Here is a 25,815-nt window from a genome sequence, read left to right on the forward strand (position 1 = left end):
GCAGTGGGGGTTAGGGCGCCCTGGTGGCCGGTGGGGAGCCAGGCCCCGGGCGCTCTATGCAGCCATCGGCAGGCATTGCCAGTGGCACCCAACGTGTGTCAGCCTCACGGTCAGGGTCCCCCACCACGGCTGCAGCCTTCGCAGCGGCAGGGACCGCCGGGCATCGTGCAAAGCCCCATGGATGCCAGCAGGCCCCACAGCTACCTTCCGGCCTGTGCCCAGGAGCCTCCCCTGCGTCTCTGCGGGACCAGGGCAAGCAGGGTGGGATGGCCCGAGGCCTGGGCGCGGCAGCAGTGGGCCTACAGCTCGGGTAACCAGGCTGGAGAGGCGGGAGGCCGTGGTGGCGCCGAGATGGGGAAGCCACAGGGGGGTGGGTCGAGGAGCCTTGAGCCAAGTAAGACAAGGGGGCAGGGAGCAGCAGCTGTGGGGAGCGGAGTAAGGACGGGCCGGTCAGACTCCAGAACCTCGGCATTTTCCAGCCTGCGGATCAGGAGGAACCTAAGGGGAAGGATGCCTGCAGCTCCCTGGAGAATTCAGTGGACTCCCAGGGTCTGCGGCTGGGGGGATGGGACAGAGACGCCGATTTCGGCCTGTCGGATTCTGCCTCTGCCTACGCTTTTGAGGTGACCCACCCGGGTGGCCCCGGAATGGCCAAGGCTGGATTCAGGACCGGGTGGGCAGGAGGATCTGTCAGACGGACAGAGACACGGGATGGACAAAGGGCCAGTTCAGGCTGCAACACGGACATCTGTGGCTTCCGGTCAGCTGGGAGTGAGAGGATTGCTCTCGCGCATGCAGCAGACAGTGTGTCCACCGCTGCAGCAACAGCTCCCGGGGCTGGGTGGACGGAGCCTATGTGTCCCCTGCACAACGGCTCCCGGTCCCCCAGCCTCCCCACCTGGGGCCGACCTGGCCCCGGGATGGATTCTTCCTGGGGCCCGGTGGCCCAGCTGGGGAGGCCCGGGGCAGTCTGGACCCGGAGCAGACAGTGTTCTTTGCCCACCCTGCCCGGGGGCCTGGCTGCGAAGTCCCCCAGTGCCCAAGCAGCTGCCACCTGCGGACTCCTGGGCCCGGGCAGTGCCCGACTTGCCAGCCCAGTCCATTGCCACAGACGTGTCCTCCTCCACTGCCGTCCCTTTTCCCTGACCGGGGGATGGCACAGCTGGAGACCCTTTTCTGGGGGCTGGGGACACAGGTGAGGAAGGTGAGGAGGATGTTTTCGGGGTGCCTTCAGGACTTCAGGGGAGAGTGGGGCCTAGAGGTGGAAGCAGCCCTACAGAAGCTGAGGAGGAGCCCACAGAGGGGCACCGTGGCCCGCCATCCCTGCTGCCACCTCCTTGCCTGGCTTTAAGCCCTTCGTGATCATCACCTGCTGCACCAAGACCACCAGCAGCAGCTCAGCTCACCCAGTCACTCCCCATCTCAGTCCCCCAGCTAAAGCCCCGTGATCTGATGAACCGGCCTGCCGTCTGCTCCAGGTCACCGGGCACCTGCTGATCGCGGCTGGCCTTTAAGACCTGCACCGGCCCTGGCTCTGCAAAGTCAAGAACTCTTATGGCTTGTGGGTCGGGTCTGCCCTGCCCTGCCCTGCCCTGCCCTGCCCTGCTCTGCCCTGCCCTGCCCTGCCCTGCCCTGCCCTGGTCTGCTCTGCCCTGCCCTGCCCTGCCCTGCCCTGCCCTGCCCTGCCCTGCCCTGCCCTGCCCTGCCCTGCTCTGGTCTGCCCTGCCCTGCCCTGCCCTGCCCTGCCCTGCCCTGCCCTGCCCTGGTCTGCCCTGCTCTGCTCTGCCCTGCCCTGCCCTGCCCTGCCCTGCCCTGGTCTGCTCTGCCCTGCCCTGCCCTGCCCTGGTCTGCCCTGCTCTGCCCTGCCCTGGTCTGCCCTGCTCTGCCCTGCCCTGCCCTGGTCTGCTCTGCTCTGCTCTGCCCTGCCCTGCCCTGCCCTGGTCTGCCCTGCCCTGCCCTGCCCTGCCCTGCCCTGCCCTGCCCTGCCCTGGTCTGCCCTGCCCTGGTCTGCCCTGCCCTGCCCTGCCCTGCCCTGCCCTGCCCTGCCCTGCCCTGCCCTGCCCTGCCCTGCCCTGGTCTGCCCTGCCCTGCCCTGGTCTGCCCTGCCCTGGTCTGCCCTGCCCTGGTCTGCCCTGCCCTGCCCTGCCCTGCCCTGCCCTGCCCTGCCCTGCCCTGGTCTGCCCTGCCCTGCCCTGCCCTGGTCTGCCCTGCCCTGGTCTCCCCTGCCCCTGCCCCTGCCCCTGCCCCTGCCCCTGCCCCTTCCCCTTCCCCTTCCCCTTCCCCTTCCCCTTCCCCTTCCCCTTCCCTGTAGGGATCGTTTTAAGCCCGGCTCTCCTGTTTGCTCACTTAGTGAAATTAGTATTTTATTGTATGGTCTTAAAGAGAACAGTTTAAGGGCACCTGGGGGGCTCAGTCAGTTAAGCCTCTGCCTTTGGCTCAGGTCATGATCCCAGGGTCCTGGGGGCCAGCCCTGCATTGGGCTCCCTGCTCAGCGGGGGGCCTGCTTCCCTCTCCCCTGTGAGCGTGCCCGCTCCCCCCACCCCCGGCCATGAATAAGTAGAATCTTTAAAAGGTGGTGGGAACACTTTAGTCCTCTCAAGAAAGGGCTGCTCTGACCCAAGTGTCCGCTGAGAAATGACCGGGTGAGGAAGATGTGGTGTGTCTGTGCAGTGGGCTATTACGCAGCACTCAGAAACGGAATCCTGCCGTTTGCAATGACGTGGACGGATCTAGGGAGAACAACGCTAAGCGGGATAAGTTAGAGAAAGATGAACAGCGCATGATTTCACTCGTTTGTGGAATTTAAGAAACAAAAGGATGAGCCAAACAGGCTATTAAATACAGAGAACGCACGGATGGTCACGGGGCAGGGTCGTGACGCGCACGGAGTCACGTGTTGAATCATTACATCGCACACCTGCAACTAATAGTTCAAAACGTCCCTGGAGGTACATGAGCTTCCTGATGCAGTGGCAGGTGACCAGCTGGGTGGGGGGAGAGAGAGGAGGGTGCCCTGGGGCTGCGATCTGAGGGGGTCCTCAGCATTTTTCTCTTGGACAGACATGCGACCTGCGTGTGCCAGCTTGGCTCTGGGCCTGCCGCCAGCCCTGTCCTTGCAGGTCACGAAGCTCGTGAAGAACTACAGGTCCCACCCGGCTCTGCTGGCGCTGCCGTCCCGGCTCTTCTACCACAAGGAGCTGGAAGTGTGCGCAGACCCCACGGTGGTCACCTCCCTGCTGGGCTGGGAGAAGTTACCAAAGAAAGGCTTCCCCCTCGTCTTCCACGGCGTGAGGGTGAGTTGTGCACTGAGGGCGGCCTGGGAGGGCGAGGCTCGACTCCAGCCGCGGAGCGAGCCCTCGGGCCCTTGGTGCTGTCCTGCACCGAGTGTGTTTGGTTCAGGTCGGGCGCTCGGGAAGCATTTACCCGTCACCGGTGGGCCGAGGGCCGTGCTGGGGCGGACGCGTAAAGAGCGGTAGGGAAGGCCTGTGGCCCTGCAAGGCGGCCCATCAGCCACGCAGGTGACCGCATACGGAGCAGACTCCGGAGGCTGCCGGCCAAGTGGGCGTCGGAATGTCACCCTAAAGGGAGGGCATTAAAGCTGCCGCGTCAGGGACTGGGAGGCCGGGGCGATGAGCAGCGCCGAGGGCACCTGGACACTAGGGGCTCCCGTGCCCACCAGGAGTGCGTGAGTCGAGTGAGTACACTGCTGGGGGGTGGGGGAGCCTCCCCTCACTCACCATGGCCTCACCGGAGGGTGGGGGCTCCCTGGCAGGGAAGAGCGAGATCCTCGGCAACCCCGCAAATGACCGGGGCGCCCTGGAGCCCGTGTGTGTCGGAGGCTGTCGTCGGGCAGCACAGGTCGCCTCTTGCATTAACCACCGCACGTAGTCATCCAGACCTGGGGCTGCACCCGGACCCTCGGACGGGAGGAGCTAGTGCTGGGGTGCGCCCGGGGTGCCGTCTGCCCTCTCCACGCAGCCTGCGTTCAGGTATGTGGGCCCAGGTGACGGCAGCACCACCTCAGGCCCCCGGGTTCATCTGCTCGCGGAAGCGGCTGGACAGGTAGTTGCGTGTTCGGGTGCGGCTATGGAATGCCTGCCCTTTGGGCAGAAGAGAGCTCAAGGCGAGGGGTTCCGTGGTGAGACCAGTACCTCCCAACTCGGAGCTCTCAGCACAAGGCCCCGTGGGCTGCTGTCTCCTCCCAGCCTTCTGTGCCGTTCTCCGGGGAACACTCCGCTCCTGCTCTGTCCGTCCTCAGAAGCTTTCCTGTAGATCAGTAAAGCAAGGAGATGGAGCAGGGCAGCAGCAGTCTCTCCGGGCCCATCCAGAAACCAGCCTAAGCGGGGTGGGCCGTGGCGTTGGAAACCGCTAGCGGAGCGTGTGGAGCGAGAGGGCATGTAGCGGCCCTGAACGGAGACCCCAGTATCGTCCTGCCCGCGGTAACTCGCACGTCCATGTGACCTACATAGAAGCCACATGGGTTTTTTCACAGGAGAGTGATTGTAAGTGTGTAAATGTGTTGTAGGTGCCAAAAGTGTTTGTAGAAGGAGGAAATACAAAGCCAGCTGGATAACATACTGCAAACTGTAGCAAATAAAAGCATACTTTCAGGCTCAAAAAAAACCCTATAGGTCAGTGAAACAAAGTCCAGAAACATTTGTTTATTTAGTAAGGATTTTTTAAGGGCCTGTGTCGCAGACTCCACTCTATGCCCCAAGTACAAAATGGGGACCAGGGCTCTGGGGCTGGGTTGCAGAGAACATGGTCTGCCCCCTTCGTTTGAGCAAAAGGGTCTTATCACCAGTTTAGCGGCCTCAGGATTGCCGGCAGGGCCTGGCCCTTGCCCTCCCCTCGCGTGCTCACTCTTGGCTCCGGCAGGCCACTCCCAGTTCCTCGGGACACAATGTCAGACATGCTCCCTGGCAAGTACCCCCTCATGGCAGTTCCTTTGACTCACACCTTCCCCTGGGGAGGTTCTAGAAGGACCTCTGTCCGTCTGACTCACCGCTCCATGCCCATGCCCAGCACATCTCAGCAGGGGAAGCTCAGTAGAGTGTGCTGTGTGAACGTTGTGGGGCTGAACCCCGGGGCGGCCCAAGGAGGGACCACCAAGGTCGCTGTGGTCTTGTCCTGGTAAAGGAGAGTTGGAAGCCTGCACCGCAGTGGACATATGGCTGATCTCAGACTTCGTCCTACGGTAGAGTTGAGTAGGTCAGCAAAGCCCCGGTAAGCCTGAGATACTGTCTGGCCCTTTACAAGTAAGATGTGGCAACCCCTGGTCTAATTGAAAAAAAACCAGTTTTGGACTTGTTTATGTCTTCTCTGTTTCGGTCATTAATTTCAGCTTTCTCTTTAAGCAGCCCCTTACCGACTTCCTTATTTTTCTTTGTTGTAATTCCCGTAAGACGGGCACTTCATTCCCATACTCCTCGTCCTCTTAGTTAGGAAGGCACCGGGGATGCCATCCTGTAGCTTTCTCTTCCCCATGTGTCTGCTGAGAGACCCTTCTCTCATGACTTTCTGGACCTTTATAACTTGGTTTTTATCTTCTTTTTGGATCCAAGGGTTATAGAGAAGCGTTTTTCTTAATCCCCCAGTGGCCAGGAATGCTTTTTACCTCTTTTTTTATTTCTGTTCTTATTAGGTCCTGATCAGGAACTAAGGCCTGGAAATTCTTTGCTTTTAAAAATGTATGGCTGGGGCACCTGGTGGCTGTCACTGGGCATCTGCCTTCAGCCCAGGTTGTGATCCCAGGGTCCTGGCCTGCTCAGTGGAGATCTCGCCTGCTTCTCCCTCTCTCGCTGTCTTTCTGTCAAATAAATAAATAAGATCTTTTTTTTAAAAATCTATGGCCAAATGTGTATCCGGTTTGGTGGGTGTTCTAAGGACATCCCCCAACCCCCAATCTCTGTTCGAGGGATTTAAGTTCCATATACTTTTTTTCTCTTTTTACGATTTTACTTATCTGAGAGAGAGAGCACCCCCTCCCCGGCCCCACCGTCGACTCTGTCCCCAAGTCTGACCACTGCGGTTGCCTCCTAGAAGTGGGGCCAGGACTTGTCCTTCTGTGTCTGGCTGGTTTCACTCAGCACCGTGTCCTCGGGGCTCCCCCAGGTCGTGGCAGGCGTCCGCTGCTCCTTCCTTTTCAAGGCTGAGGACTGTTCCACGACGCCCACGGGCCGCATTTTGTCTGTCCCTTCGTCCCGCAGGGGACGTTTCAGCTGTCGTGAGTAATGCTCTGAGTAGAGGTGGACAGTGTCTCTCTGAAGCCGGCTTTCATTTCCTTTGGGTAAATCCCTGAAGTGGAATTGCTGGGTCAGAACGAATTTTTGGGATCGAGGTTTTGAGGAACCTCCACACTGGTTTCAAGGGTGATTGTACAACTTACGTTCCCATCAGCCACGTCCAGGGGCTCCGGTTCCTCCACATCCTCCCCAACACCTGTTTTGTTTTTTTCTGTAGCAGCCGCGCGCGCGTGTGTGTGTGTGTGTGTGGTGGGATCTTGGACTTTTGATCTGTGTCTCCCCAATTAGTGATGCTGAGCACCTTCACGTCCTTGTTGGTCTACCGTCTGTCGTCTTTGCTGGTGGGCTGAGCGGGCCCAATCCTAGTTGTGGGGAGGGAGTGGGACCCTGGGTGCATGGTCATCTGTTCCGTGGCAGGGCTGTGCTTGGCCCCTGCTGAGCTGACCACAGCTGGCCAGCTGCCTCCGCAGGCCACACAGTCTGCTCTGAACCCTGCCCCCCTAGGCCCCCAGTCACCTTTCCCTGTCCTAGCATGCCCTCCTGCGTGTGGCTGTGTCAGCGCACGCCTCGCTGACCGTCCACTCCTGTTGCAGCAAATGACACGCTGCCCCCAAGCAGCCCTTCTCTGGGCTCCTCTTGGGGCTGTGGTGCGTCTCTCCACTGGGACGGTGGGGTGTTCTCGCTCTCGTTCGTGCCACAGTCCCAACACCAGCCTCTGCTCCCTCCTGGCTCAGAGCCCCCCTCGCAAGCATGTGTTGAGGACATGAAGTGTCCTGATACATGTCCCCCTCCCTTGTCCTCTGATTACCTCAGGGCAGCGAAGCTCGTGAAGGGAGGAGCCCGTCGTGGTTCAACGCTGCGGAGGCGGTCCAGGTCCTGCGCTACTGCTGCCTGCTGGCCAGGGGCCTCTCCGGCCAGGTGTCCGCCAGTGACATTGGTGTGATCACGCCCTACCGGAAGCAGGTGTGGACCTGCCCACCGCTCCTCTGAGGGTCCTTGGTCCAGGAGTCTGGAAAGAGGGTGGAGACAAGCTCCTCTGCCGCACCGAGCCCTTCCGCATCCACTGCACCTGCGTCCGCGCCCAGCAGGGGGCTCGCGCTGGCCGGCCCTGCACCCCACCCCGGAGTCCTGGTGCTCAGACCCTGGCCGGGTGGGGGACAGGATGCTGGCTGGCGGGCGAGGGGCCACCCTCCCAGCTCCCAGGGAACAGAAGCTCCCCTTCTGCCGGGCGTTCTCCTGTACCGCATGCTTTCCTCCAGGGTTTCAAATCGGCTTTTCTTTGGCCAAGACCCGCTGGAGAGCCTTGTCTCTAGACACACAGTTCGGGCTCCTGTTTCCACAGCACGGCCGGTCCCTCCTCCAGGAGCTCGTGCCTCCAGAGACCCCGCCCCTGCCTTCCTGCGGTGGTTGTACAAAGCCTGCTTCCAGGCCTCTGTCCAGCCACTCGGCTCTGCCCGGCCGAAGGTCCCCCCGCTGTCCCCAAGGAGATGACCCCGCCCACAGGGCAGCAGGCCCGTGCGCCTCCACCCTCCTTCCTGCGCACCATGGGGAGACAGAAGCTGCGCTCCTGACACACGCTGTCCCCTTTCCCCTGGTGCACTGGGTCTGAAAGAGAATTTGTGCTCCAGTCAACCCAGATGAAACAGGGTTTGGAATTGAAAAGCAATATTGCATATTGGTTAATACTGGCTTATGCTTAAATATATAAAGAAATGGTCATATTTGTAAAGTTCTACTTTTATCTGCTTCAAAGGTGGAAAAAATCAAAATTCTTTTGCGCAGCGTCGATCTGATGGACATAAAGGTTGGATCGGTGGAGGAGTTCCAAGGGCAGGAGTATCTGGCCGTCATCATCTCCACCGTAGGTGCTCCTGCTCTTAGTGGGGGTGGCGGCATGTCCGACGCCGCCCGATGTCTGTCGGGTTCTTGGCACTTCCCCGTAGAACGTGCCGGAGACCCTTCCCCGGCACAGGGAAGCCACTGCAGGGTGGGGTGCTCCGGCATCCCAGGCCCCGACTGTGGGGGCGCCTTAGAAACTCAGCTGCCCTCACACGACTAAAGCAGAGCGATCCGGGAAGCAGTGGGAGACGCGCTGGAGGAGGAGGCACAGGGCGCTGGAAGAGAAGGGGACGGAGGGGCCGAGCGGGAGATGGCCGCCACCCAAGAAGGCCCCAGCGGCTCGGCCACCGGGGAGCACCAGCCCTAATTCTCACAACTCTGTTTCCCTGTCAGATTCTCCTGACGGAGATAAGCAGAGAGTGCGGGTGGGATAAAGGGGACCTGCACCCAGAGACACGTGAGAGGGTCTCGTGAGGCTCTCCCCACAGTGCTGGTTGTCTCCTTTTTTAACCAAAAATGGAGTTCTACTGATGTCTAATACTTCTAAATGCTTTAAAATGTCGTATTTCTTTCCATGACAAACTTGCGGTACCGTTTTTACTTCTTTGTGGTTTTTTTAGGTACGGTCAAATGAAGATAGATTTGAAGATGATAGATACTTTTTGGGATTCTTGTCCAACTCGAAAAGATTTAATGTTGCAATCACCAGACCCAAAGCCTTGCTGATCGTGCTGGGAAACCCTCACGTTCTGGTCAGAGTGAGTCACCTGAGGAGGGCAGGGCGTGGGGACAGGGTGCCGCTCAGACAGCTTGGGCTTTGAGGCCTGGCTCTCTGGTGTTTTGGCAGGATCCCTGTTTCGGTGCTTTACTGGAATACAGCATCACCCACGGTGTCTACACCGGCTGCGGTCTCCCTCCGGAACTGCAGTCCCTGCCAAAGTGAGCTCCGCTCCTCTTCCTGCCCCGCCCTGCAGCCCACCACCCTCACCTCCTCCTTGTGCAGTCCCGGGGTGACGCTCGGGGCCACTGAAAGAGACATCAGCCCCAAGCCCTACTTTGGTGGCCCCCAGGACCCAACCCTGAGCTGCTGCGGGGAACCCAGCTCACCAGCTCCCTCCCCTTCCCCTACCTGTAGCTGTGATGAGACATGCGACCCGTCCCTCCCTCACCCCACAGAGCCTGGGTCAGAGGGCCCCACAGGACCAGGTCCCCAGCCCCAGCTGGCAAGGCATCCCAGACATCTGCTGTCCTCCCTTCTGAGCTGGGAACCCTGCCACGTGCCTTGTGTCCCAGCCTCAGCCAGGAGTGTGGGGCCCGTGGGGTCAGACAGAGCCTGGTCTGTTCTCTGCACCAGCCCTTTCCTGCCGCGGGGCAGGTACCTGAACCCGTCACCCAAATAAATGCTCACATGGGACACCCAGCGTGGCTTTCCTCCTCCAGGCGCACTGGACACGGGGAGGCCATTATGCTTTCCCATGGCCTCTGACCCCAGCAGGCTGCCATGCGTTCTCCAGCCCCTTGGGCCAGCGTCAGCCGCGTAAAGCCTGGGTTCTCCGTAGGGGCTCCACGTGGGGACAGGCAGCCACACACGGAACTGGGGTCAGCATCCTGCTCCCCTGGAACCGTGGAGCAGCTGGGGGGAGCCGTCTGTGCACATCCTCGGGGACCGGTTTCCAGGGAGGGCTGGCTGGGGACTGTTCTCTGTGAACAGCACCAGGCATGGGGGCGGGAATACCCAGGCGCCCGGTAAAGGGGCCGCGTCGCCGGCTGTGCCCTCAGTGGGGTGGGAAGCAGCTGCAGCAGCCTGTGTGGGGGCTGGTCAACCCCTGGGCGGGGAGAAGCCCAGGCACACCTTCGCCAACCACGAGAAGCAGACCCTGGGGCACGGAGGCTCTTGGCTCCACGGGAAGACAGGCCGCTGCCCAGACACATGGCCCTGTGTGGCTGCACTGCTCCTTACTGAGGCTCTGGGTCCCCACGTGTGTTTGGAACCCATGACTGCTTCCTCCAGGAAGGCAGCCAGGATGGCGGGCTGCTTGCGGAATGTGGAGGCCCAGGCAGAGCCCTCCCCACCCCCCAGGACATGAAGCCGGTGGCTCTGAGGATGAAGCATGTGGCACCAGACATGACAAGGGAGCCACGGGGTGGTGTGGACCCCACTCAGCCACCCTGCCCAGGCCAGCAGGTCCCTGAGTCTTTGCCACCAGAGGCCAGCAGCACGGGCTCCGGGCTGGGCCTTCTGAGGGGTGCTCACCTCCACTCCAGTGGGCCCCACTTCACAGTTGGGGAGACTGCCTCGTAGCGTCAGCCCTTTCTGGGCAGGTGGGAACCTCCTCTGTCTCTGCAGGTCTGGGCCCCAGGCAGGTCCCCCCCAACGTGTGCAGACATGGGGTTCTGTGGGCGCGATTCACGTGCCTGCAGGGCCCAGAAGACCCCTGTTCACACCCAGGGTCTGGACGTGCCGAGCACTCAGCAGGGCTCTGCGTGTCTTTCCCCAGCTTTGGCCCAGGCCCTGGGGAAGGTACCCTGGGAGCTGCTCAGTGGTGCTGGTTCTGGAACCCTCGGTGCTCCTGAGTGCGCCAAGAGCAAATGTGACTTAGGACTGGGGGTCGCCTGACCAGAAGCCGCCCGGCACACCCGCTCCTTGACGGCCGTGGGAGAGCTGGGAGGGGTGTCACGCGCTTGGAAGGCAGCTGGTGTGAGTGACAGACCGGCTAGCTGTGTGCCCCCAGGGCCATCTCCACAGGGAGGGAGCAGAAGCCGGGCCTCGGGGGCACCGGTGACTTGTCCCAGAATTGACTTGGGGCACTTCCGGGCTCACGGTACTGCCCAGAACAGTCACGGAAAGGGGCTGCGGGTGCACAGGCTCCTGACCCGTGCTGCTCGTGCTGTCGAGTGGCTAAAGGGGAAGTGGCAGACACGTGGGGCCCAGTCCCCTTCTCTGGGCCTTGGACAACCGCCCTGCAGAAGCAGCCAGGGCCTGACAGAGTGAAGGGCTGGGAACCCTGGGTGGGTCCCTGGGAATTCTGTGCTCGCTGGCCTCGCAGGGCGGCAGACCTCAGGTACAAACGGTCACCAGGCGTGAAGTCACCAAGAACTTCAGGTGACGGCAGCAGCAGGAGAGCTGGGGCCTCTGGGCTCGGCAGGGCACAGGGCTCCCTGTCTGCACAGGCTGCCCTTGGCCCCTGGGCCTGTGCAAGGACCCGTGCCCTCCCCACCATCCCCACCAGCCAGAGTGGTGGGCGAGTCGGGGGAGGAGGGGCTGGTGGCAGGCAGGAAGAGGGAGCGCAAGCGGCTCCTGACACAAACCTAATGGCCTGGCCAGAGCCGCCACCTGGTGCTGTCCTAGAGGACTTCCTGTGGGTCCTGCAGAGGACAGGGGCATCGTGGGGAGGGACAAGGCAGAGAGGGCCCCCAACCCAGGACCCTAGTGCGCCCTGTGACACTGACCCCACCCCCCGCTCCCCAGGGCACTAACGAGTGCTTTGTCACCGCTGCCAACACAAGAGGCCTTCCAGGGTACAGATGGGGACACTGAGGCTCCGTTGGCCCAGCCCAGAACCCATACTGGCCCCCATGCTTGAGGACGGGACTCCACTGACTGCAGACACCTCACGCCTGGCACTGTGGGTCAGCCAGGTGATGAAGTCGCTGTCACGATGCGAGAAAATTCTGTCCTTGCTGCTTCAAGAAACGTCTGCTCTTGGCCTCGTACACGGTGGCCCCAGGGCAGGCGCCCTCAGCAGCCTCGTGCAGCAGTGGCTAGGGCCTCAGTGGGTCAGGTCCCCTGCCCCCCTCTTGGCTGAAACCCCACTGCGCTCTCTTCACATGACCTTTGTCCTCCCTTCTGTCCCCCACACCCCCACCCCTCCCTGTGCTCTGTGTCCTCTCCAGAGCGACAGTTGGAGGGCAGGCCTTCTTGGACAGCAAGCAGGGACCAGGAGGTCCCCAGGAAGGCCTGGCGGGGGGAACCACTGTTGCCAGAGCTCACATGATGTGTTCCACCCCTGCTCCCCCCCCCACTGAATGGCCACACTTGCCTCCCTGTCATCATCGTCCCAGCACTGTCCCCTCGTTCCTGCCCACACTGTGTCACGGGGACCTGTCACCACCCCAGAGTGGTAGTACACCTGCAGCCAAACCTGCTCAACCGTGCGCGCAGCCCAGCCGGCCCCGCTCGGGGAGACTGGACGCCGCCCTAGCTTGCAGGACGAAGCAGGTGCGGGTCACGTCATGGAGAGACAGTCCCCACCAAACGCCAGGATGACAGCAGTCAGGGTCCCAAAGTCACTGAAGACCTGGGCTGGGTGTCCCAGGGCAAGGTACTCCTCACCAGTGGGCCAGAGTTGTGTCAGGTGACGGGAGACCAGGTGGGGTCATTCTGGAGGGGACACGGGGCACTGGGACACCAAGGGCAAGAGGCATCCCATGCAGCCTGGCTGGGCCCAGAGCAGGCAGGAGAGTGGGTGGGAGGCCACCCCAGTGACCAGGAGGCTCTGCTAAGCGCCGGATGAAAGTGCACGGGGGTCTGCCCTCAAAAGGAGGTTGAGCTGCCCAGACCAGCGTGGACCCCTGAGGAAGCGAGCTAAGTGGCTCCTGCAGGAGGTGTGGCCTGCGCCGGGTTCCACCTTGGTGCTTGCAGACCCCTGGAGGAGACGTGGACGTCGTGGACTACGTGTTTTAGCTTACCTGCCACTTTTCTTCTCATCGTTTCAAGCTGTTCCTTCCCAGCACATCGTAAGTACCCCCATATGGAAGCACAACCGAGCGGCCCTTTCAGGGTGTCCGTTGGGATCCGGATGCACTGGCACGGCCAGGCTGGACAGGAGGAACCCTGACCACGCCTCTGTAAAGCGCGTGTGGAAAGTAAAGGTCAGGAACGCCTGGCTCTACTGCACAAGATGAGAGGGGCGCCCGCCCGCCCACCCACGCGTGTGCACTGCAAAGCCGCGGCAGACGTGCCGGCGGTACCTGGGGGTCTAAGAGAGGGTATGCTGCTTGGTCAACAGTGGCGGGGAGACCCCTTGTTCTACGGAGAAAAACTAAGCTGCATTTCTATCTCCACGCGTGGTCTCCCAGCTCAAGGTGTGACTGCTGGATGAGTAACGCCACCTGTGGGGTTGGCAGGGCTGGCGATCTGGCCCAGTCGTCTCCTGGAATCTCCACGTTACAGATCACCAACCAATTCACCTCGACGCAGAAACGAAGCTCATTTCAACGCGTCTGCTTGAGTCCACGGAAGAATGAGTGTGGGGGGCACGGCATCCTGACCCTAGAGGGGCACCGGGCTGCCTTCGCGATGTGGCAAAGAAAACCACTAACCACTGGGGTAAACACAACTACATCATCTGACTACATCAAAATTAAGGATTTCTATCCAGACTCCATGAACAAACCCAACAGACAGGAGGACTTGAAGGAGCCTATAAGCAGATTAACAGAGCAGCTGCTGTAAGTCCAGGACCTGCACATGAACCAGCAACAGGACCTCTCAGTGTGCAGGGGCTTGAAGAGGCAGTAAACCCACAGGGAACCAGAAAAGGCGGACTGAGAACACTGAAGCGACATTGCCCTTAGGGTGGCAGTTACCAGAAAGCAGATGATGCCAAGAGCTGGGGACGTTATGGGGACAGAACCTCGTTTTCATGGTAGGGCTGTGGTCCAGCCTTTCTGGAAAGCAACACAGAAGGTCCCCCCAGTGGCACCACTCTGGGGGGTTCCAAAGGGCCTTAGGGACGTCCATGCCATTATCTGGGTGGGACAGCTGGGACTTATCGGGGCTGTCTGGGCTTTGGGGGCTGTGGCTGAGTTATCTGAGGGCTGCTGGGTTTGGAGGGAGCTGGGCTGTCTGGGAGTGTCTGGATTATGTGGGGTCTACGTCTTTTGGGGGACAGCTGGGTTGTGCAGAGGGACTCTGGGTCATCTGGGGAGCGGCTGGGTTATCTGACGGCTGGGAAATTGGCAGCCCAGCTGTGTCAGTAAGTAGTAGACAAATAAAACGTGCTGGAAGCCAGGGCTGGGCGTCGGTTCAGAAGCACCTGCGAATCTCATGAAGACCCTTGAGAAAGGTGAAGAACGGCGAGGGGTGGAGGCTCACCCCAGGGGCTCAGAACCTGTAAATACCGGTGCCCCAGACACGGAGTTACTGCATGAAGTTAAAACTGCAGCCACACTAAACACTTCACAAAGACGGCACGTGTATGTCCCATAATAGTGGCAAGGGGACAAGCCGTGAAGAAAAGGAAAACATGAGCCACAGAGGGTCCTGGGGGCAGCGGGGTTGACGGTGGCGCCTGCGCTCAGCGCTGCAGACCAAGCCCAGCAGAAGTGCGCGCGCTTGTCCAGAGGGCGCCGGCGGGCACGGCCGGGCGTGGGGATGGAGCGGGTGGAGGTCGGGAAGGTGGCGGGGAGGCCAGGCCGGGCGCACCAGCACCCCAGAGCCTACCCCGGGGGCTGGCACAGGCCGGCCCCCAGCGTGTCGGTCAAACGAGGCAAAGGGAGGAGTGAATGAGACGTGCGGCGGGGAGGCGGTGCAGGGCAGAGGAGAAGCGGGGCGCGGGAAGTGATGTGCGGGGGCTCCGGCGCTGGGGGATGGGGAAGGCGCCCCGCAGTGTCCTCGGGCCGCTGCCCCAAACCCTGGGGGGGGGGGGTGCCAGGCCCCCGCGTGCGTCCCAGCGCCCACGCGGTGTCCAGGCTCGGGGCCGGGAAGCGGGGCGGGCGCCAGGAGGCGGGACGAGGAGACCCGTCCTCGCCGGGGCGGCTCCCGCGACCGCGAGCCGGCGAGGGGGCCCCGCTCGGTCTCTCCCACCCTCTCCCCAACCCGAGGAAGAGGAGGAGGGGCCAGTCATTGTTAATTCATTTTATTTAATTTAAATATTTTTTGCAAAGTCATCGCCGGCGCCGCATCTGCGTGGCGGGGGGGGGGGGGGGGGGGGCGGAGCCACGCAGCCGGTCGCCGCAGGTAAACAGCCCCTCCCCGCGGTGGGAGCGGGGCCCCGGCCCCGGCCAGGGACAGCAGCCGCCGCCCCCGCCGCAGGGACGCGCCAGGCCCGGCCAGGGCTGCAGCCGAGGCGGGGGCGGCGGGGCGCGGGCGGTCCGACCCCTGCCCGCAGGGGCGGCGGCGGAGCGTCCCCCACCCCCGCGCCGGCCCGGCGCCCCCCGCACCCTCGCCACCCTCCCCTGCCGCCCGGCGCCCCCCATCCGTCCCCGCGTCCCCGCCGGCCCTCCCCGGGGCCCCCCGGCCGGCGCTCCCCGCCCGCGCCCCCGGCCCCGCGGCCCCGCCCCAGCGCCCCCCGCCCCGCGGCCCCGCCCGCGCCCCCGGGCCGCGCCCCCGCCCCCCATGCACCACCTCCTGGAGCAGTCCGCGGACATGGCGACGGCGCTGCTGGCCGGGGAGAAGCTGCGCGAGCTGATCCTGCCCGGCGCGCAGGACGACAAGGCGGGCGCGTTGGCCGCGCTGCTGCTGCAGCTCAAGCTCGAGCTGCCCTTCGACCGCGTGGTCACCATCGGCACCGTGCTCGTCCCCATCCTGCTGGTCACCCTGGTATTCACCAAGAACTTCGCAGGTGAGGCTGGGGGCGCGTCCGCGGGTGTCGGGCGCCGGGCGCTCCCCGAGTCCCCGCGCCGGCATCCCTCCGGGGCCTCGCGGTGTTGGCGGCGCCCCGGGGGTCTCCCCGCAGATCCGCAGCCACCACCGCCCCCGCCCCCCCCCCCCCGCCTCGCTGCATGTGCCGCCGGTCGCCTGGGGCTGCCTCTGACCCCCCTCTCCTCCCATGTATTGTTTTTACTTTCCCCGCGCTCCCCGTGAGCCCGGGCGGACGCGGCCCGGCCCTGGTGGTCTCAGGCACAAATGAGACTTGGGGTCTGGCAGGAGAGACCAGGAGGGGGAGTGGGCCGGCTCTGAGGGCAGGAGGAGTGGCCAGGTGGGGACCAGAACAGGCTGTTACAGCTGAAGCCAAAGGCTGTCAGAGCGCGGGCTGCGGGCAGAGCCAGAGCGGCAGGACCGGCAGGGAGGGGCCCTGGGACCCGGCGGGTCTGGTCAGCTTCAGGGGGCGGCCTTGCCCCGGGCACTGAGAGCCCAGAAGGTTTGTGGCAGGACCCTGAGGCCAGGCTGAGCCTCCCCCGGGGGCTGGGCAGCAAACCCACCTGGCCAACCAGGAGGCCCACGCAGGCGGGATAGGGCAGTGACAGGAACCAGTGCGGTGGACACTGTGAGAGGCTGACACCTTAAGCTGACAGATGTGGGGGCGCCAGGAGGACCTCCCCACAAGTGACCCCAGGTGAGGCGGCCTGGGAGGCACCGGGAGCAAAGTGACAGGAGAGCGGCCTCCCTAAGGAGCGGACCTGGGCAGGGAGAGGTGGTCGGTGGCCCACCCAGATCTGGCGGGTCCAGGGAGACCCCCCGCGGGCCTTCGGGCCAGTCTTGAGGGCCAGAGGTGCCTGTCCATGGCAGAGGGGGCAGGGGTCCCTGTGCAGCCCTCGAGGAGGGCTGTCCCCTGAGTGACACCGGCAGACATTCTCGAACTCTGCATTGGCTCTTTCACAAAGGGCTCGATTTTTAGGGGTCCCTATGACCTGGGAACCCGACAGACCTGCGGTGGCCATGTGCAGGCCACCTGATCAGAGACTGGGGGCCTCTGCAGTTTCTCTTTTCGGACACGAGTGCCCGGACACTCAGACACTCCTGGGACAGGACGCGCTCCCAGGGCCGGGGTAGCACAACGCAGGGGCAGGTGTGACCCACAGTGTCTCTCAGGTCACATCAGTGTGTCGGGTTTCTGAGATGACTGTAACTAGTTGACTCAACTGTCATAGTCTGGAGATGGACGGTCCAAAACAAGGTGTGGGTGGGGCCTGTCTCCCAGAGGCTCGGGGGAGGGTCCCTCCTGCCGCTCCAGCTTCTGGGGCTGCCTCACCCCGTCTCTGCTTGCCTGTCCACATGGGCACCCTCTCCCTGGGCACGTGCTCCAGATTCCCTATTACTATTCCTATTCCCTATTACTAGGAGCTTGGGGCTCCTACTCCAATGGGACCTTATCTCTCTCTTTTTTTAAGATGTATTTAATTGAGAGAGAGAGGGTGAGGCGCGCCCAGCAGGGAGGCGGAGGGAGAGAGCGTGTCCCAAGCAGCCTCCCTGCTGAGTGCACAGCTAGGACACCTCACCGACCGAGGCCCCCCGGTGCACCCAGTGTGCACCCGGTGTGACCTTCTCAGGGTCACGTTTCCCAACAAGGTCATAGTTACAGGTACCAGGGGTTGGGACTTCAGCATCCTTTGCGGAGAACACAACTCTACCCACTATGGACGTGCACGGTGGGGCAGGCTCAGGACTGTCATCCTCAGGTGACCCCCCCCAGGGGCAGGGCCTCCGTTCTCATGCTGTCCTGAGTCCAGCTCACCCCACATGGACCCTCAGCACCTCTTCATCCCCGGTCAGGCCTGGGCCACCAGGGTCTCCCGAGTTCACCCTTCATCACCAGTCCTGGTAGCTCCCTGGGCCTTCCTGTGCAGGCCTGCCCCCCACGGCGCCCCCGTACCGACCTGTGCTTGCACGTGGACATGTCTGTGCCCGCATGGACAAGGAAGGCTTTCTGAGCAGTGGTGGGCAGGCTGGCCGCTGCTGCCTGGCGTCCCGGGCCGTGCTGCATGTCCGTCGAACACACCTGCCTCAGCACCTGTGTATGCCTGAGGGACCCTTGTCCTAGGTCACAGAACACAGGAGGGCTGCCCCACTCCCCTCAGGGACCTAGATTAGGGTTCAAGGCAGGACAGGACACAGGACGCTGAGCGGGCGTATGCAGTGAGCTGTCTCTCGGTGCTTCAGACAGAACGCAGAAGCATCCCCAGACCCGAGGACAGGAGGGGTGCGGGGGGGGGACCATGCGTCCACAGGCTGAACTGGGGAGGGCCTACTGACATGCTGACACCTGCGGACAGCTCCGGTGAGGTGCGAGAAGGAATCGAGGTCAGAAGTGCTGACCCTCAAAGGGCACCAGAGCCGCCTCCATCCAACACCCCCGGCCCCCCGCAGTGCTGCATCCGGCCTCCATCCCCAGGGCACAGGCCAGTGTGCCCTGCCACTGCCGGAGGGATCCACGCCCCAGCTGCTAGGACCTGCCTTGGAGCCAGGGGCTGTGGCACTCACCCCACCCCCCACCCTTACTCGGGTCCTCGCTGCAAGGGGACCCCTGCAGCAGGGGGAGACCCACTCTCTGCACCCTGATTTGCTCATCCAGGACACGATGGTAAACGCGTACTGGCTACAGAGTTGGGGTGAGCAGCTGACGAGGCAGCACTGGCCCCTAGCCTAAAACTCCCCCGTCTGGAGGGCAGCGGACGCAGGAAGACTCCCGTGTTTCCTGGCCAGGGTTGCCACGAGCAGACCCCTCACTGTGCCAACCCACTCAGCAGTGGACCGAGAGGCCGCCCCGATGGGTCGTCGGGTTCTGCAGATGTCCTCCAGCCCTGCACAGGGAACGGCCAGCTGCTTTTTCTTAAAGGAGCCAGGTAGCTGGGCCCCACGTGTCCTGGGTGCCTCTCTAGCCTGGGGGCATGTAGGTGTCCGCAGAGGGGAGAAGGTAGGTGCTCCGCCCCATGGGGCCTGGCTCACGTGGGCTTCAGGGCCTGTGCCGAGTTCTCGGAGGGCCCGGGGAGCCGGAGAGGCTGCCTGCTCTCTGGGGAGGGGGTGCTGCACGTCTCGGGGGCCAAGTCCCCCTGACCCTGGCCTGCAGCCTCTGAGGGTCTCACCCTCCCTCCTGCGTGGGGGTCCCACCCCCGCAGGGCCCCCAGCACCGTGGGAGAACATCTGTTAAGGGGGCAGGACAGGGTCTCGGCAGAGGAGGCAGCTGGCCCAGGGCCGGCCACCCTGTGTTAACTCCCGCCTGGTGCGCTGAGTGACCACAAACTCAGGGGCTCAAAATAACACATGACCCTAGAGTTCTGCGGCTCAGAAGCCTGGTGGGCGTTACAGGCGAGCACGTGGGGCTCGGGAGGGCCTAGCTGCTTCTGGAGGCTCCTGGAGGCCCTGCTGTTCGCCTTTTCCGGTTTCTAAAGACCCTGTGCTCCCTGGCTTGTGGGCGTCTTCCTCCTTCCAGCCTAGCCCAGTGGCCTCTACTTTCTCCCTCACACCCTTGACTCTCTCACACCCCCCCAGGACCCCTGTGATCACATTGGGGCCACCCAGTGATCCAGGATCATCCCCCCACCCCAGCCCTCACCTAATCCCTCTTGCAGAGTCTGTGTAAGGTTCTGTGTATTAGCACGTGATGGCTTGGGTAACCCTGTGTGGACGTCTTTTAGGGCCTTGGAGTTTGAAAAGGGTCTGCACCTCTCAGCGGCGGGGGGGACATGAACCCAGTCTGGGGCTAGGATCCCACCAGCCAAAGCCTGTAGGAGGGCCACTGACCCCTGGCCTCTGCGGTGAGAGGGGCTCCGGCTGGCCTGACGGCAGCGTGGCCAGGCTTTTGGGGCCGTGAACATGGGGGCCGGTGCGGCAGAGGGACAGCTCCAAGCCTGCCAAGTGTTACCCTTTGGAGAAGTGTTCAAAGCCCAGCATAGCTCCAGACACGTTCTCTGGCTCTTGCTTTGTGCTCATCGTCGTCTGGAAAGTTCAGTGACAGCCCTTTTTCCTGCAACTTGGAAGGTCTCCACCGTTCCTGGTGTTGACCCTGCTGTCCTGGGGAGGGCTTCCTGTCCGAGTCCAGGTCACCATCTAGGCCCACCCAGCACCCAGGACTCCTGGGTCTGCTCTTCTCCAGGACAGTGGGTCTGGGAGAGACACCCCATACCCCTCAAGGGCAGGCAGGACCCACTTTTGCGCCACCGTAACTGCCTCTGGCCAGGTAGGGACTGACCAGGCCTTCCACCCTCCTGAAGACAGAGCCCCCCGGCAGAGCAGCCCCAGGGCGGGTAGGTGTGTGGAGTGGCCTGGCCCGGCGGCCTCCCCTGTGGGACTGGGTGTCCCCCACATGCACGCAGACTGTACACATGGAGAGAGGGACTCCAGGCTTGCAGTGCAGGTCAGTCCCTGGGGGGCTGCACCCCCACCCTGTGCCCCGGCCAGCCGCTGTATGTGCGGGGGTCTCCAGGGTGAGACCCCACACCCAGCCACCACAGTCAGTCATACAGAGGACCGTGCATCTCCTGGGACCCGGGCGTTTCTGCTGGGGGAACAGCCGTCCCTGGTGTGTCTGGTGCGTCCCCCCCGCCCCCTCCCCAGCGCCCCAGTGCCCCAGCCCGAGTGTCCTCTCTGCCCTCAGAGGAGCCCATTTACTGCTACACGCCGCACAACTTCACTCGCGACCAGGCGCTGTATGCTCGCGGCTACTGCTGGACGGAGCTGCGGGACGCACTGCCCGGCGTGGACGCCAGCCTGTGGCCGTCACTGTTTGAGCACAAGCTGCTGCCCTACTCGCTGCTGGCCTTCGCGGCCATCATGTATGTGCCGGCGCTGGGCTGGGAGTTCCTGGCCTCCACCCGCCTCACCTCCGAGCTCAACTTCCTGCTGCAGGAGATCGACAACTGCTACCACCGTGCCGCTGAGGGCCGTGCCCCCAAGATCGAAAAGCAGATCCAGTCCAAGGGGCCTGGCATCACGGAGCGCGAGCGGCGCGAGATCATCGAGAACGCCGAGAAGGAGAAGAGCCCCGAGCAGAACCTGTTCGAGAAGTACCTGGAGCGCCGCGGCCGCAGCAACTTTCTGGCCAAGCTGTACCTGGCGCGGCACCTGCTCATCCTGCTGCTCAGCGTGGCGCCCATCTCCTACCTGTGCACCTACTACGCCACCCAGAAGCAGAACGAGTTCACGTGCGCGCTGGGCGCGTCCCCCGACGGGCCGGCGGGCGGGGGCCCCGCGGTGCGCGTCAACTGCAAGCTGCCGTCGGTGCAGCTGCAGCGCATCGTGGCGGGCGTGGACATCGTGCTGCTGTGCGCCATGAACCTCATCATCCTCGTCAACCTCATCCACCTGTTCATCTTCCGCAAGAGCAACTTCATCTTCGACAAGCTGCACAAGGTGGGCATCAAGACGCGCCGGCAGTGGCGCCGCTCCCAGTTCTGCGACATCAACATCCTGGCCATGTTCTGCAACGAGAACCGCGACCACATCAAGTCGCTCAACCGGCTGGACTTCATCACCAACGAGAGCGACCTCATGTACGACAACGTGGTGCGGCAGCTGCTGGCCGCGCTGGCCCAGTCCAACCACGACGCCACGCCCACCGTGCGCGACGCGGGGGTGCAGACGGCAGACCCCAGCGCCAACCCCGCCGAGCCCGACGGCGCCGCCGAGCCGCCCGTCGTCAAGCGGCCGCGCAGGAAGATGAAGTGGATCCCCACGGGCAACCCGCTGCCACAGCCCTTCAAGGAGCCGCTGGCCATCATGCGCGTGGACAACAGCAAGGCCGACAAGCCCAAGCCCGTGCGCCGCAAGACGGCCACGGACACGCTGATCGCGCCGCTGCTGGACGCGGGCGCGCGCGCCGCGCACCACTACAAGGGCGGCGGGGCCGACGCGGGGCCGGCGCCCGACAAGAAGCACGCGCGCCACTTCTCCCTGGACGTGCACCCCTACATCCTGGGCACCAAGAAGGCCAAGCCCGAGGCCGTGCCCGCCGCCGCCCTGCCCGCCTCCCGGAGCCAGGAAGGGGGTTTCCTGTCCCAGGCGGAGGAGTGCGCGCTGGGCTTGGCCGCAGCACCCACCAAAGGTAGGCGGCTGGGGACCCCCGGCCCCGGGGAAGGCAGCCCCCCCGCCTCCCGCCTCCCCGCGCGGTTCTCTGCAGACCGGGCATCTGGGAACCTGTGTGGGGGCGGGGGGCTGGGGAGGGGGAGCAGCTGGGTGGAAGAGGGGGCTGGGCGGCCAGGGGGCCGGCCTTGGGGCAGAAGGCAGGCGTGAGGGGCCCTGCCCAGCAGACAGGACGAGCGCTAGCAGGAGGGCCCGAGGGGACATGACAGGAGGTTGTTCAGGCTCTAGAGAAGATTCTGGAAATAGGCCCTGCTGCTCCTGAGGCGGTGGGAGGTTTGGCCCACGCGGGTTGGAGCCTGCAGAGAGGGTCTTGGGGCAGCCCCATGTGGCTGAGGAGGCAGGAGGAGGGAGAATCAAGCCCTCCCACGGCGCCTGGGGGGCCTGAGGCTGAGCGGGGTCCTCCGTGACCAGCCTCTGCCAGGCAGGGTCCGAGAGAGGGGGCAGGCGCGGGGGGAAGAGGTGGGCAACCTGTAGGGTGTGACCTGTCCCCGTCCTCGGCCGTTTGCAGACACTCCGCTCCCTGAGAAGGAGATCCTGTACCCAGCAGAGCCAGCCCGGGCCACGCTTCCTTCCGGGGGCCCATTTCACGTCTGCTCGCCCCCAGCGGCCCCCACCACGGCCCCTCTGTCGCCAGCCAGTCTGGGCAAAGCCGACCCCCTCGCCATCCTGAGCCGCAACGCCACGCACCCGCTACTGCACATCGGCACGCTGTACGAAGCCCGGGAAGAGGAGGACGGGGGTCCCCGCGCTGCCCCGGACGTGGGCAGCCTCATTGCCATCCCCCCCCCGCAGCAGATCCTCATCGCCACGTTCGACGAGCCGAGGACGGTAGTGAGTACCGTGGAGTTCTGAGGAACGGGGCTGCCCGGGCCACCGCCGTCCCCTCCGCGTGCCCAGGGAGCGCCGCTGACCCCAGCCCAACGTGGACGGGGCCCCTGCTTCACCCAGCACTGCCTGCCCCTCCTGGCCTCCTGTCCGCATGCCACAGGGCCGACACCTTGCCCACCCGGCCCCCAAGACAGCATCGCTGGCGTGCCGGATGGGCCGAGGGCTGGCCTTGAGCCCGGCGGAGCCCCCCCCCAACCAGCCAGAAAGGCCTGGAGCCGCCCCCCCACCCCCAATCAGGCACTCGGTTGCGAGGTGAAGAGTTTATTTTTTTAGTCAATTCTGTCTTGGGCCCAGGCTGAAGCAGGACAGCTCTGGTCCTGAGTCTGAAAGGAAGCTGGGGGTGATCCCACCACCAGGCCTGGCTGTGCCCCAGGGGCCGTGCTCAGGGCTCGCTCCTGCACTGGGAGGTGCCGGGGCCCCCTCCATCAGACCGACATGCACTTTCTCCCTGTCTCCCGACCTGCCTGTACTCTGCTTTACTATGATCACTGTAACTACCGAGTGTGCGCGCTGCCAGGCACAGGGCGGTGTGTGCATGGGTGCGTGACCGAGAGGACGAGGACGCCAGTGTGCATGGATGTGTGTGTGAGTGGGCGTGAGCGTGGACGCACGGGGGTGTGATCGGGCACGGGGCTGAGACGGTGTGGACACCTGCGTGCAAGGCAAGAAATCCAACGCAATAACCATGTCCCCTCACCCAGGCCACCAGCCCCCCAACCGAGGCCCCACGTGGCTTCCCGTGGGCACCCAGGGCTGGCGCGGAGGGTCTGTCCCTATTACCTCAGCCACGGTGACAATGTGACAGTATTAACAAGGTAGCACCGAGCAGATCAATAAATATTATTCTGATACAGCCTGAGTCCCGTGTGGTCCGTCCTGCGGGAGGCCGGTGCTCTGGCTGGCCTTCCTGCGTCTGGACGAGCTGCTTCCTGGTCACCTTGGGGGCCCTGCTGTACCCACCCTGAGGCAGGAGCACATGGCTGTCCCTTGCGGTTGACCTGCCATGACATCTGACTCTGAGGCTCTCATTCCGGGCCTATGGGGCAGATCAGGTGAGCCCTGCCCTCCCTGCACTCACACACTCAGCAGAGGCAAAGGCGGGAGCCCCCAGGAGACTGACCCCTCCATCAAATGTGTGGGGACGATCGCTTCTCGGCCTTTTGGCTAAGATCAAGTGCAAATGTGTGGGGACAGGGGCCTGCTGGCTGCACTTAGGGGGACAGGGACACCAAGAACCCTTCCTGGAGGAGTTCCCCTTGATGTGGTTTGGGGGGGGCCCCCTCTGCTCCACGGACCTGGGGCAGGACTTCCTCACTGGGCCCAGGACTTGGGTGGGTCGAGGCTAGTCTTACGGGTACACCGGGGGCCACCTGGCCTTCGGTCCCCGGCTGGTGACCCCCATAACCTGACATGCTCTCCTTGGAGCCAGGTAGCTAGGACAGCCAGGCCAGAGACCTGTGGACCCTAGAGCCAGGGAGGGCTGCCCTCCCGTCGTAGGGGCCTGCTGAGACGGGCACGGGCCCATGGGCTGTACTACACAGGGAACCTGCCCAGCCTAGGCCCCGGAATCTCCGTGGTGCCCAGAGCTGGGCAGGCCGACCTTCCCCGGAGCTGGGTCATTCTACAGGGACACAGACAAGGGACCGTATCCCTCCATGGGTTTTAAATGTGGTTTTATTATCACTCGGGGCCGCGGAGGCCTGCGACCAGGAGACAGCCGCCGTCGGGAAGCTAGCTCATCCCTCACAGCCCCGGGGGGGGAGCAGGCCGTGCCCAGGCTGGGGGCCCCTGGGGGAAGCACCAGGAGGCAGAGCGGGAGGGGACGAGGGCAGGAGCCTTTCCTGTGGTTTCCACGGGAAGGAACGGACAAGGCAGGGGAACAGGCCGAGGACTGGCTTGCATGAATACCGTCCGCGGGCTCTGGGCTCCCTGGTTGTGGGGCACCTGCCCTGGGGGGTGGGGCGGGTGAGGGAGGCCCCGAGGCCTCGAGCCCCACAGAGGGGTGAGCGGCCAGGGCCCCAGGTCGGCTGGTGGGCACATGGGAGTTTGTTGTTTCTAGGAATTAGCCCTGGGAGGGGCCAACCTTCCAGTGCCCACTTGGCCCAAGGTCAAAACAGAAAATAAAAAGGCGTCATTGGTACGCCCTGTCCCCAGAGAGCTCGCAGCCTCACCTGAGCCGGGACACCTCCTGGCAGCATCCCAGGCTGGGAAGTCCACTGCCCCTTGGGTCAGCCCTCACCATTTCCAGTGTCCAGGGAAGGGACCCCACGTGCCCACGTGTGGCCTGTGGCCAGTTCTGCAAAGTGGGAGAAGCCCCTGGTCCCTGAGCAGCGCCCCCCGCCCACCTTGGTCCCACCCTGTCGGCGGGCTCCCTAACCCTCTGAGCAGAGTGGCTGTGCCCCCCCAGGGCACTCCGGTCATGCTGGACTCGGGCAGCAGCTCATGCCACAGCCCCCCTGCCGCTCCCTGGGTGGGGCTGGAGTCCGGCCCAGCCTCCCCAGCCGCTCAGGGCCACCCTCACCTCCCCACCCTGCCCATCCACTTGCAGAGCTCCGCTGGGCCCCACACAGGTCATTCCTGCCCCGGTACCCCACTGACAGCACTCACAGTGAGAGGGTCCCAGAGCCCAGCAGGGGCGTCGGCTGCCCAGGCCACGCCTCACGCACCCTTCCTCCTGCCAGTGAGCGCGGGACCTCGGGCTGAGCAATGTTCACGCACACAAGTCTGAGTCCGGTGAGCGCACGCCTGCCGCAGAGGCCCCCAGCGCAGCCCCCTCCGTGTCTCTGGGGAGACAGCTCTGCCAGGCTACCGGCCACCTGTGCCCTGGGCCAAGGCCCAGCAGGACACTGCAGAGCAACGCTCACCCCAGAGTTCTGTCCTTCGGAGCACGCGCAGTGCCCTCCTCCTGGGCCGAGCCCTGGTTCGCTGGGGAAGAGACGCGCCCCAGTCATCATCCCATAGCCGCCAAGCTCTCGCTGCAGGTGCCAAGGATGCCACCTTAGCCCGTGAGTGCAGGCCACCCTATCGTCTCTGGTGTCCGGCTGAAGGCCCCCCACACCACCTCCCCTCTCCTCACCCCTTCCCTCTAGCCAGGGCCCTGTA

At 63.7% G+C, this 25,815-nt stretch overlaps 2 protein-coding genes across 5 annotated transcripts in view; both read left to right on the top strand.

Moving 5' to 3' along the window:
* MOV10L1 (Mov10 like RISC complex RNA helicase 1) overlaps positions 1-9,498 on the top strand; it is a 65,447-nt gene extending 55,949 nt beyond the window's left edge. For both annotated transcript variants that reach the window (XM_047742987.1, XM_047742988.1), the window contains exons 22-26: positions 3,120-3,293; positions 7,059-7,208; positions 7,999-8,106; positions 8,705-8,842; positions 8,932-9,498. In XM_047742987.1, the coding sequence (XP_047598943.1) occupies positions 3,120-3,293; positions 7,059-7,208; positions 7,999-8,106; positions 8,705-8,842; positions 8,932-9,027 (666 nt within the window). In that variant the 3' untranslated portion in view covers positions 9,028-9,498. The remainder of the gene's footprint in view (positions 1-3,119; positions 3,294-7,058; positions 7,209-7,998; positions 8,107-8,704; positions 8,843-8,931) is intronic.
* Positions 9,499-15,360: 5,862 nt separating this feature from the next.
* PANX2 (pannexin 2) lies at positions 15,361-23,564 on the top strand. Of its 3 annotated transcripts, XM_047742974.1 has the most exons (4): positions 15,511-15,649; positions 18,320-18,590; positions 20,342-21,787; positions 22,334-23,564. In XM_047742974.1, the coding sequence occupies exons 2-4, from the start codon at positions 18,515-18,517 to the stop codon at positions 22,675-22,677; spliced, it is 1,866 nt and encodes a 621-aa protein (XP_047598930.1). In that variant the 5' UTR covers positions 15,511-15,649; positions 18,320-18,514; the 3' UTR covers positions 22,678-23,564. The 3 variants fall into 3 exon arrangements, with proteins under 3 accessions (XP_047598929.1, XP_047598930.1, XP_047598931.1); XM_047742973.1 differs by lacking the exon at positions 18,320-18,590 and having other exon boundaries at positions 15,361-15,649; XM_047742975.1 differs by lacking the exon at positions 15,511-15,649 and having other exon boundaries at positions 18,532-18,661.
* Positions 23,565-25,815: the final 2,251 nt, after the last annotated feature.

The sequence above is a fragment of the Lutra lutra genome, chromosome 8 (genome assembly GCF_902655055.1).
Source record: "Lutra lutra chromosome 8, mLutLut1.2, whole genome shotgun sequence".
Classification (NCBI taxonomy): domain Eukaryota; kingdom Metazoa; phylum Chordata; class Mammalia; order Carnivora; family Mustelidae; genus Lutra; species Lutra lutra.